The sequence below is a fragment of the Leptonychotes weddellii genome, chromosome 4 (genome assembly GCF_054177405.1).
Source record: "Leptonychotes weddellii isolate Sample4059 chromosome 4, ASM5417740v2, whole genome shotgun sequence".
NCBI lineage: Eukaryota > Metazoa > Chordata > Mammalia > Carnivora > Phocidae > Leptonychotes > Leptonychotes weddellii.
Genome location: NC_138372.1, coordinates 59308251 through 59320274, shown reverse-complemented (window position 1 = coordinate 59320274; position 12024 = coordinate 59308251). Strand labels below are relative to the sequence as shown.

General features: G+C 43.2%; 1 protein-coding gene and 1 pseudogene across 10 annotated transcripts in view; one reads left to right on the top strand and one right to left on the bottom strand.

Annotated features, from left to right (window-relative positions):
- Nucleotides 1-10541, bottom strand: part of NEXN (nexilin F-actin binding protein) — a 43381-nt gene extending 32840 nt beyond the window's left edge. For 5 of the 10 annotated variants that reach the window (XM_081817015.1, XM_081817014.1, XM_081817021.1 and 2 more), the window contains exons 1-3: nucleotides 9612-9730; nucleotides 7578-7649; nucleotides 6985-7023 (exon numbers count right to left, since the gene is read on the bottom strand). In XM_081817015.1, the coding sequence (XP_081673141.1) occupies nucleotides 6985-7023; nucleotides 7578-7649; nucleotides 9612-9715 (215 nt within the window). In that variant the 5' untranslated portion in view covers nucleotides 9716-9730. Of the gene's footprint in view, nucleotides 1-6984; nucleotides 7024-7577; nucleotides 7650-9611; nucleotides 9731-10376 lie in introns of those variants that run through there. The other 5 variants (XM_081817017.1, XM_081817022.1, XM_081817020.1 and 2 more) reach the window with 3 other exon arrangements.
- LOC115940645 (U4 spliceosomal RNA) lies at nucleotides 4110-4175 on the top strand (annotated as a pseudogene).
- Nucleotides 10542-12024: the final 1483 nt, after the last annotated feature.

Here is a 12024-nt window from a genome sequence, read left to right as displayed (position 1 = left end):
GAGAAGTGTGGAAACTAACAACTGAATCCCTATAATGGACCACACAGTAGGTGATTTGCATGTTATTTCGTAGATTTAGAGGTTAAGAGTGTGGTAGAATTAAGAATAAATTGGAAGTCACACTGATGAATCACAGATCTGTACCCCTGAAACAAATAATACATTATATGTTAATTAAAAATAAACAAAAAAAAAGAATAAATTGGAATACAAATCAAAACCACAATGATACCACCTTACACTAGTCAGAATTGATAAAATTAACAAGTCAGGAAACAACAGATGTTGGCTAGGATGCGGAGAAAGGGGAACCCTCTTACACTGTTGGTGGGAATGCAAGCTGATGCAGCCCCTCTGGAAAACAGTACGGAGGTTCCTCAAAAAGTTAAAAATAGAGCTACTGTACGACCCAGCAATGGCATTACCGGGTTTTTACCCCAAAGATACAAATGTAGTGAAAAGAAGGGGCACATGTACCCCAATGTTCATAGCAGCAATGTCCGCAATAGCCAAACGGTGGAAGGAGCCGAGCTGTCCTTCAACGGATGAATGGATAAAGATGTGGTTCATATATACAATGGAATATTACTCAGCCATCAGAGAGGATGCATACCCACCATTTGCATGGACATAGATGGAACTAGAGGGGATTATGCTAAGTGAAATAAGTCAAGCAGAGAAAGACAATTATCATATGGTTTCACTCATACATGGAACGTAAAGAATAGTGCAGAGGACAATAGGGGGAGGGAGGGAAAACTGGGAAGAAATCAGAGAGGGAGACAAACCATGAGACTCTTGACTACGGGAAACAAACTGAGGGTTGCGGAAGGGGTGGTTGGCAGGGGAAGGGGTAACTGGATGATGGGCATTAAAAAGGGTATGTGATATGATGAGCACTGGGTGTTATACTCAACTAATGAATCAATGAACATTATCTCAAAAACTACGATGTACTATGTGTTGGCTAATTGAATTTAAATAAGAAAATAAATTAAAAAAAGAATGGGAAAAGATGAAACTAGTTAAAATGAGTATTCATTCAAGAAACTTATCTTTCTACAATGTGCTAGACATAGTATAAGGCACTACAAAGATGAATAGAATAAAGTATCTCTCCTTTTATTTTTTTTAAAGAGGGAGAGGGAGTAGGAGGGGGAGACGGGGAGAGAGAATCTTAAGTAGGCTTCACTCCCAGCGCAGAGCCCAGCAAGGGGCTCAGTCTCACAACCCTGAGATCATGACCTAAGCCAAAATCAAGATTCGGACGCTTAACCAAATGAGCCACCCAGGTGCCCCTAAAATATCTCTTTTTATGGAGCTCATAGTCTAGATGGGATAAAAGATAATTACCAATATAATGAGGCTAACATTTTTAGTTAGAAAATGATTCATTTAAATAACATCTGAAAGTGTGAACACATATAAAAACAAGTTCTCTGATGTTAAAGAAAAATGCCTCCAGGGACGCCTGGGTGCCTCAGTCGTTAAGCGTCGGCCTTCAGCTCAGGTCGTGATCCCAGGGTCCTGGGATCGAGCCCCACATCGGGCTCCCTGCTCAGCAGGAAGCCTGCTTCTCCCTCTCCCAGTCCCCCTGCTTGTGTTCCCTCTCTCGCTGTCTCTGTCAAATTAAAAAAAAAAAATCTTAAAAAAAAAAAAAGCCTCCAATAGAAGAAAGGCTATGAATTAGAGGAGTGGTTCCCAAACTTTTTGAGTTCAGGGCTTAACGTCTGGGCCATACTGAAAAGCCTTAGAGAGAACTTCTGTATAGGTTAAATCTACAGATATTTAATATATACATATATATATTTAAGATTTTTCATTTATTTATTTGACAGAAAAAGAGAGCACAAGCAGGGGGAGCAGCAGAGAGAGAGGCAGGCTCCCTACGGAGCAGGATGCAGGACTCGATCCCAGGACCCTGGGACCATAACCTGAGCCAAAGGCAGACACTTAACCGACTCAACCACCCTTGCATCCCGGATATTTAATATATTGTAAATTAAAACACTCTTTCCACTCTTCTTTATTCAGTATAGAGACTCCAGGTCTCTCCTGCAATGTACTGCAGCTTTAAAAAAATCCTTACATTAAAAAACAAATCCTTACATTTTATTTATATATGTAACTTAATCTTATTAATGACTTCATCAAATAAGAGCTTACAAATTTTTTTTTAAGTGGTTAAAGTCTTCCCAAGAGAGTCATTTAAAATAATAACAAACCCATTATATATCAACACAAACATTTTATGAAAAATAACTTTTTCAAAATAAAAATAGTGGGGCGCCTGGGTGGCTCAGTCGTTAAGCATCTGCCTTCAGCTCAGGTCATGATCCCAGGGTCCTGGGATCAAGTCCCGCATCGGGCTTCCTGCTCCACAGGAGGCCTGCTTCTCCCTCTCCCACTCCCCCTCTGCTTGTGTTCCTGCTCTCGCTATCTCTCTGTCAAATAAATAAAAAAAAATCTTAAAAAAATAAAATAAAAATAGTAAGAGTAGCATTGTTTTATATTTTTGCACATCTCTTTAATTCTAGCTTAATAAGAGACAGATACAGGGGTGCCTGGGTGGCTCAGTCGTTAAGCATCTGCGTTCGGCTCAGGTCATGGTCCCAGGGTCCTGGGATGGAGCCTCACATCGGGCTCCCTGCTCAGCGGGAAGCCTGCTTCTCCCTCTCTCACTCCCCCTGCTTGTGTTCCCTCTCTCACTGTGTCTCTGTCAAATACATTAAAAAATCTTTAAAAAAAAAATGAGACAGATACATTCTCATACCTGCTTCTGCATTCAAAATTGTGATATGTTATTCTGACTGAAGTATTTAAAGATATGGCCTCATACAGACATATAATTGGAAAAGGAAGGGCTTCATGGGCTCCAAAAGGGTCTTGGGGACTCCCGGGGATTTTGAAACCACATTCTGAGATTGGCTGAATTACAGGAAAGAATGTTCTATCAAATCATGTCAGTTCTCATTCCTCGATGGGAGTAGTTGGACCGAGCACGCCCTCACGGTTTTAGAATGCTAAATGAAGTTACTTTAATTACTTAATTCCTATAGTCAGTAACCTGAATGCCAAAGGATTTTATATGGGGAATCTCAGAGCCTTTTCCTAATCTAGCATGAAGTGGCTTTTCTCCCGCCTGCACAGACAGATGCGATGTCCTTGGCCACCTTCAGGGGGCAGCAGCAACACAACAATTCAGCCCCTCTGCAGGGTTCCAAGTGTTTAAGATGGCAGGCAAGCCAGATGAATTGTTATGAAGAATGCGTAGAGAGAAAACACCAAAGGATAAGGTAAAACATGTAGCTCATCAGTAAGAGCTTGGTCATAACATGGAAGGCTTGGATGATGAAGGGATTTAATGATTCCGTTCTAACATATTAATCCTTCATGTCAAATGAAGACAACTAAGTACCCATCATAGGTTTCAGAGAGTGTATTGCAATATTACTATAGCCTATAGCATATTACTATACGATCTATCAAAAAGGCTGCATTTTTTTTCAAATTTAACATATTTGGTCTGTATTTGTAATACCGTATTTTTGTAAAAAGGAGAACGTACTCTGGCAATGGGATACGAAATGTATGAAAAAGCTTTTGAAATCAAGTAGCTTTGTTGGGAGAAATAGATGGGACCACAAATAATTATAATACAAAGTATTAAGTGCTATAATAGCAGTATATATACAGGGCTACAGAAACATGGAAAAGTTGTGGAAAAGACAATGGTGGGGTGAAGGAGGGGGTTGGGGTTAAATTACACAAAGTTGGTGACATTTGATTTAGACCTTGAAAGATAAATAGGATTTAAAATAAACAGGATTCCACGCATTCAGACAAAAGAAGCAACGTGAACAAAAACACCAATGCCTGATGACCCATTGCAAATTTGGGGAGCTGTAGGTTAGTTATCCAGCAAATCTATGGTGAAACTAGAAAGGCTGGGCACGGACTGGGAAGATTCCTGAATGTCCTATGAAGAAAGTTTAGACTTGATCTACTTAGTCCAGGGGTGCCTGGGTGGCTCAGTCGGTTAAGCGTCCAACTCTTGGTTTTGGCTCAGGTCGTGATCTCATGGGTCTTGGGATTGAGCTGGGTGTCCAAGCTTTGCGCAGTGGCAGCATCATAGCCAATGAGGTTTATCCGAGGCGCGATCATTGCTAATTGAGCTGGGTGTCCAGCTCGGTGCTCAGCAGGGAGTCTGCTTGAAGATTCTCTCCCTCTGCCCCTCCCCCCACTCACACACATGGGCCCACTCACGCGCTCACTCTCAAATAAATCTTAAAGAAAAAAGATCACTCAGTCCAACCCCATATAAAAAAATAGGCACAGGGCGCCTGGGTGGCTCAGTCGTTAAGCGTCTGCCTTCGGCTCAGGTCATGATCCCGGGATCCCGGGGTCCCGGGATCGAGTCCCACATCGGGCTCCCTGCTCAGCAGGAAGCCTGCTTCTCCCTCTCCCACTCCCCCTGCTTGTGTTCCTGCTCTCGCTATCTCTCTCTGTCAAATAAATAAAATCTTTAAAAAAAAAAAAAAAAAATAGGCACAAAGAGATTCAGTGACTTGTCCAGGTTGTAAGTTGTTCAGCCACAGAACAAGGAACTAGACTCCAGGTTTTTTGACTGTTACTCAACTACTCATTTCACCTTACTATTCTCCATTTTTACCTAATTTAAGTACATGAAACATATATATAATATACCCAATGGTAATATTAATACTGGTATCAACAGGCATAGCAATTAGTGAGATAAGCTTCAAGAAGCTTTTGAAAATGACTTAATAGCCTAATAAAATGTGTTCTAGAGTATAATTTTGGGCTGTTATAATTTCCAGGTTGAATATTAAGGTATGAAGCTCAAGCTGTGAGACAATATGTAAGTCTCATAGAATGTAATATTAAGTACAATGGATCAAAAAATACGCATGCTAATATTTCTGTTCTAGAATTTCATTGGATCTATGTTTGACCTCTGTATTTTCTATTAATTAATTTCCTTGACTTTTTAGACATGCAATTAAAATATTCCGAGATAGCAAATAATGCAGGAATCAAGAAAAGAATTTTAAATCATAGCTATCATTTATAATAACGGTTTCATTGTGTTAATGTGTTATCTCCTTTCTCAAGGAACAGAATTGTCAAGACGGACTGCTTTAAATCTGCATTTCATTAAACTCAAGTAAATTCTTTGTCTCAACTTTTAAGATGATTTTATTTTTTAAGATTTTATTTATTTGAGAGAGAGAGAGTGCACAAGAGAGCATGAACAGGAGTAGGGGGAGAGGGAGAAGCAGGTTCCCCACTGAGAAGGGAGCCCAATGTGGGACTCGATCCCAGGAGTTCGGGATCATGACCTGAGGTGAAGGCAGATGCTTAACTGACTGAGCCACCCAGGCACCCCTTTAAGATTTTAGAACACTTAACTATATACCACAAGTAAATGTTAAAACCTATTTCTTCACAGTCTTTGGAACAAATGTTTTGAGCTTTATAAAATGTGAGCCTAAATTTTTATCATTTTTCACTTTAGCAGAAATATACACTTAAATACAATGTAGCTTTATCACATTTAGTTAATGAAGATTATAACCTTATACTTTAAAAATATCATAAGGGGCGCCTTGGTGGCTCAGTCGGTTAAGCATCTGCCTTCACCTCAGGTCACGGTCCCAGGGTCCTGGGATGGAGCCCCGCATTGGGCTCCCTGCTCTGCGGGAAGCCTGCTTCTCCCTCTTCCTCTGCCCTCTCCTGCTGCTTGTGCTCTCTCTGTCAAGTAAATAAAATTTTAAAAGATAAATAAGAATGTTTTTAATTTTAAAAGATAAATAAAAATATAAAACCAGTCATAAACCTTATCACAATTCAAAAATATTTTTTCTATTTGAAATGAGATTTTTTTCCTCCTACCAACAATTCCTCACTGATAAGCAAGAATCTTATTTTCAACCTGCTTTGATATTCTTCTGTATTAACAATGTATAACACTTTGCACTCATAAGACTGTATGTGATAGTTTCCAAAGAGCATTCACCACACTATAAGCCCCTTAAAAGAACGCTGCTCTACTCTGTTCTTTATCCTTGGTGTCTCACACAACAACTAGGACACGGTACAAACTCAATTCATATTTGAGTGAGTGGATGAATGACAAAGAGGTAACAGGTAAATGGTCTGATCCAAAGTCAGCCCAAGTAAAACTTATGATTAACAGCTCCAAAAAGAGGGCTGATGATGAGGATACATAAATGAATGAATAGAAAATAAAATCGAGTGGGTTTACATTAAGCTAGGTATCATGAAAAACCAGAAGTTGGTTTCACAAGCACATGGATGTGGTACTCTCTGGAGGAGACTGGGCCTCCTCACCCTCTCTGGGAATGGGCAGATCCAGGCCTCTGGCTCCAAACAAAGGGAGGGTGGGGAGGCAGAAAAGGAAGAGTAGTTAGCTCCTCTTTATGGCCAATCTCTAGGGGTTAAAAAAAAAACAACTCTCCTAAACACTTCTAGGGTGGAGAGAGATGAGGAGTATTTTAAGAGTTCCTAGGACTAGGATTTCTTTCCCAGAAATACTTACCCTATGCTTTCTGAAACCCCACCAGTTAAAATGTTTTAGTTAGTATACATGGTCCCTTCCAGCTCCAACTGACACAAGCAATTAGTGTCAATGAATGTTAACCTCTTCTCATTCCCATGGTCACATTATTTAAGAGAAGGATTGCTAACTCAAATATATCTACAACATTTCTTTTTTTTTTTTATTCTTATGTTAATCCCCATACATTACATCATTAGTTCTGGATGAAGTGTTCCATGATTCATTGTTTGTGCATAACACCCAGTGCTCCATGCAGAGCGTGCCCTCCTCAATACCCACCACCAGGCTAACCCATCCTCCCACCCCTATCTACAACATTTCAAGTGCAGGTCCCTGATGCCGGGTCCAGACTCTCTATCCTATCACAGCTTCAGACTTGCCTCATACGGACATCAGGGGACTGCTGCGTACTCCAGTGTCTAGGGTTAGGCAAAGTAAATGGAAGTTCAGGTAAGGCAGTGTCACTGACCGGTAACATGAGCGAGTGACGACTGGTTGTAAGGTAACAGGGAACGATGGCGACAGTGTCCAAAGGGGTATGTGTGCCCTGAGGGGGAAGCAAGTGCTCAGTCCCAGGGTACTGCTGCTATGCAGAAATGACCCAGTTTTTCAGGAGACGCTAGAAATCCTTATCATAAAATGTACCAATTTGTAAGCATGGCCGTGGCTGCAGGTGGCTTTCTGGCTGCTAATCTGTGGCCCCTGATCTAAAGGAACAGGCAGCACTGAGAAAATGGAGAGACAAAGGGAGGCCTAGTTTGGCTGAAAGAAGGAGGCACAGTCAAGGGGGAGGAAAGGACAAGAAAGAGGCACAGAAAAGAAGGCAGAAGTCAAATTTCACCAACCTCAGAATGCGGACCAGGGAGCCCCAATCTGCCTTCTAATCTCACAGTAAATGGGAGGAGAGGACAAGAAGGAAAAAAAAAAAAAAAAGGAGGTGTGGGGAGAAAAAGAAGGGGTACTGAACACTTACTGGATGGCAGATACTGTACCCGGGGCTGGCACACACGGCTTCCCAGAGATCCGGCAACACAAGAAAAGAATCCTGTGCACGGGGAAAAGGAGGAAACATATCAAAACACTAACGGTACATGTGTCCTGTTTTGAAAGTCCCCCTTTCCATTCTTGATCATTTTTAACCATAAATACAATATGGTTATATTAACTTTAGAACAAAAAACAAATTTTACTAGAAGTAAGTTGGATTTCAGGGTAAAAATCCACTCATCCTAGAGTGTAGAAAGTATAGTACCCTAAGTCCAGCCAAACTGTGCACTGAATTTAAACAGAAAGAGAAAATGTAACAATTCCAAGTGTATGTAAAGAATATGTAATTTTGCAATTACAAAACCAGAAGAGAACATGAAAGAAACTACACAGGTGATATAAACCACAAACTAATTAAAGAACAGAACTAGGTGAAATTATTAAGAATGTTGTAGGTCATTTTCCCTCTAAAGTAGACTACCAAGATATTTTTTGTGTGTATATGGCCTACATACTGTAAAATGTACTGACTCGTCTCTTCCATAAAAACTTTTAGACATCTGCCCGTCTATTACATCCTTTTCTACATTTACTGCATTGTTTTCTTTCTTGTAGGCATGTGTTATTTAAACAGTACCTTTATTTGCCTTTAGGGTGTTTCAAAAATAACAGGTTTTTGTTTTTGTTTTCCTAAACGAAGTATGTCATTTTAGGTCACTCGGGTTCTAAGCAATCTAAATCCCCAATTAATCTCTTCTAAATATACATACACAGTTTTCATTCTGTTCACAAATGAAACCCTAACCTAAATACTTCAAGTGTAATTTCAGGGGAAAAATACTGTTCAAAAGCCTAGATAACGCATTCCTTTGTTGATGCTAAATATAGCCAGCTCAAGATGACATACATTTTGACAATGATCAGTCTTACATATCAAATTTTCAAAAATAGCACAGATTCCATTGAAAGTGCGCAAGAGAAACTGCTATTCACTACAGTTCAGCCTAAAATGGATGTAGAAATGTGAATCTTCTATTAAAACTGAATTACACCAATCCTGTATTGAGGGAAACTGGATTTAAAAGAATTTTGTTGTGGTTTTTGCTCAGGGCTCCTTAAGGAAGTTGTTGCAGATAAAATACACAATTTCCCACATTTTTATTTAAGTTATGCCAGTCAAAAATAGAAAAGATCTTCAAAAATAGGGGGCTAATACCTGTGAGGATGAATCTTAACTAATTATATTAAATAATCAAATTTCATTTATATTAAACACATCTCCCCAGAAAACTGTCGCTCAATTATGCATTTTTCCACACCTCATTTTTCACACACCTCAAACTCAAAAGAATTTCAGAGACTTACGTGTATTTTGAGTTTTCTTATGGCAGTTCTTTAAGCTGTACAAGGACTGGGCAGAGGGGGGGATAATGAGGTTCGCCCAATGACGTGTGACTAAGATGGTATAAATACTCAGGTTTACTTAATGGTACTGCCAAATACATAGTTATGTTGTGACTCGCAGGCCAAAGGGCCCGTTACATGAGTTCATTAAGAAAATTTATCTGATGGGGTGCCCGGGTGGCTCAGTTGGTTAAGCGACTGCCTTCGGCTCAGGTCATGATCCTGGAGTCCCGGGATCGAGTCCCACATCGGGCTCCCTGCTCAGCGGGGGGTCTGCTTCTCCCTCTGACCCTCTCCCCTCTCGTGCTCTCTCTCATTCTCTCTCTCAAATAAATAAATAAAATCTTTAAAAAAAAAGAAAAAAGAAAATTTATCTGATGAATGATGCTCCCATTGCTTTGCAAATGGAACTATTTCTTTCTTAAGGCTCACTTACATTTTTCTACCTGCCTCTTTCCCTAGGACAGACATTTTGATAGGACATCTCCTTATGCTATTTTTACCTTGTTCTCGCTCTCTCTCCACCGCACCCTCCCCCCAACTCTCTTTGTTCGCGTTATGGACCTTAAATAAATACAAAATGAAGACCTCGGAGCCATTGCAATAATCAACTAACCTCTCAACTCGATTATTTTCTTTCAAATGCCAACACATTTTTAGCATTGTGGAGCGTTTCACAGTTACAAACAGTTGGAATGGCTTCGCATTTTCAAAAAGCATAGGGACAAGGGAGAGGTCTCAAGAGGTGACCACGTTATGCACTCCAACTTCCAACTGTAGCTGAGCCACCCCAACATCCCACCTCGGACAAAATCGCCTCCAAAACATACTTTGCAGGGAGGGGGATAGATGATAGGCTGTTAAATCCCATTTTACTCCCCAGCCGCCGCAGGGACAGACCGGGACTGGTTTTCTCTTAAAAAACAGCAGGCATCGCGGGCGGAGACGGAGCGCCGGGGGCACGTGGTGGGTGGGGGACGACACCGAACTTTATACCTACTTGGACCCCAAGGGTAGAGCGAAGGGACTGCACCCACTCCGCTCGCTCGCGGAGGGCTCTTCCCTGTAGGAGTGGAGAGAGCAGCCGAACGCAACTCGGCCGACCGGGCACGAGCCGGGGCTGAAAGCAGGAGCGCAGGGCGACGCGCAGACCCGGGCCGCCACCCCGCCGAGCCCGCAGGACGCCGCTCGCTCGGGCCGGGCCGCCCGCGCCGCCACAGCTGGCGGCAGCCCCGCGCGCTCGGGTGCTGCGGCCGCAGCCCGGCCAGGAGCCGGGAGCGGGGCACGTCTCCCTGCGGCCCCCGCCCCCGCAGGGGGGTGGGGGGGACCCGACACCTCCGGGCCCCCGCCGCCCCCGCCCCACGTTCCCCGACTCTCTCACCCGCCAGGAGCCGGCGATGAGCGAGTGTCCTCGTTGCGCGCGGAGAGGCTGTGCGCGTCCTGCGCCTGGGTATGGGCGGGGGTCTGGGCGCTCCGGCCGCTGCCGCTCCGGCCGCTGGGAGCCCTTTGGCCGCCGCCGTCGTCGCCGTCTCCACCAGCAAGTTTCCATAAAAGTCCTGGTGCGCAGCCTGTCCCCGCATTCCAGGCGGGCCCAGCGCCGGCTGCAGCTGTTCCGGAACACTAGGCCAGTTCCCCCCACCCCCACCCCCGCCGTAGCGCCCGGGGCGGGGGGTAGTGTCGGGGAGGGAGCCGGGAGAGAGGGCGGTGGCTGCCAACTTTCCGCCAGAACCTGCGTGTCGCCCGACTCTGGATCGCTGAGCCTTTCACATGGGGTCAGCCTCCACCTCCCGGCAGGGGCCGGGGACGGAAGGCCGCCTCCCCAGTGGGAAGGGAGTGCTGTTGGAATGGGATTCGTAGTCAGGCTGGAGCTGGCTCCCCACCACCCACAGCCGGCTTGCCCTGGGGCCCGCTTCTCTCGGCGACATAGGGCAGCAGTCCGGGGACCACTTCGTCTGTCTGTGGCTGTCCTTTTCTTGGCTCTCCTCTTTAACTCCAAGGAGGGTGGTGATAGAGAAAAGTGGAAGGAGAAGGGGAAGGGAGGGGAGGAGGTTAAAAAAAAAAAACAAAAAACCTAAAAGCAAATACTTACATAATCTTGCACCTTTCCTTAGTTGAGGGCAAGTCATCTCTGGTCCTTCTAAACCTACATAAAGGCACCTTTGAATATTAGCACCCATGGGCCTTTTCAACCTGGACCACAAGCCTGTCAATTAAACCCATGAAACAACCCATATTAAAACCTGAAATGCTCATCCAGAGGGGGAATTTTTCTCGTGGGGGAGATCTTCAGTTCTTCGCTGCATGCAGAAAATAAATAATAAAAGATAGATGAAAGAAAAGAAAAATTTTTTAATTGAGCTAGCATCCACAGAGATACACCAGGGACAACCACTTCCAACTTGGAGATCTGGGCAGAATGTGGTGCTCAGGCTATATTTTCAGGGGTATTGAGAAGGCTTTCTACTCTCAGCTGTAACTTTTCTTCTACACTCCATCCCCATACACTATTTACTCAGGATAGAAATTTTTTTCAACGTGTAAGCTATTCATTCTTCAATTAGAGAAAAGTTCCAGATTGGTAATTAAAACAGCTGTTTAAACTTAATCTAATACAGATAGGTGGCCTGGATGACCTAGCTCACCCCGCCCCCTTGCTCCCTTCAATACCATCATCTTGACCTTCTTTAGTTCATGGAACTTTCCAGCTTCAGGGCCTTTGCACAAGCTGTTCTCTGCATGAAATCCTCTTTCCCCCACTCCCCACCTACCTAATTTCGGTGTAAGTTTTTGTTGTCCACTTAAATGATGCTTTCTCAGAGAAGCCTTTCTTTCACTCCCAATCTGTCAGTGTCCCCTATTATAAACTCTCATTCCACCCCTTTCCTCCCTACACTTTTCAACTTCCAAGGATACATTTATTTTCATGACTTAAAGTAATGAGTAGAAGCTCTCTTAATGGATATCCACTCAGTGGATTCACCAGATTAAACAGAGTGCTCCATTTTTCCTACAAAACTCTGATGGCTACC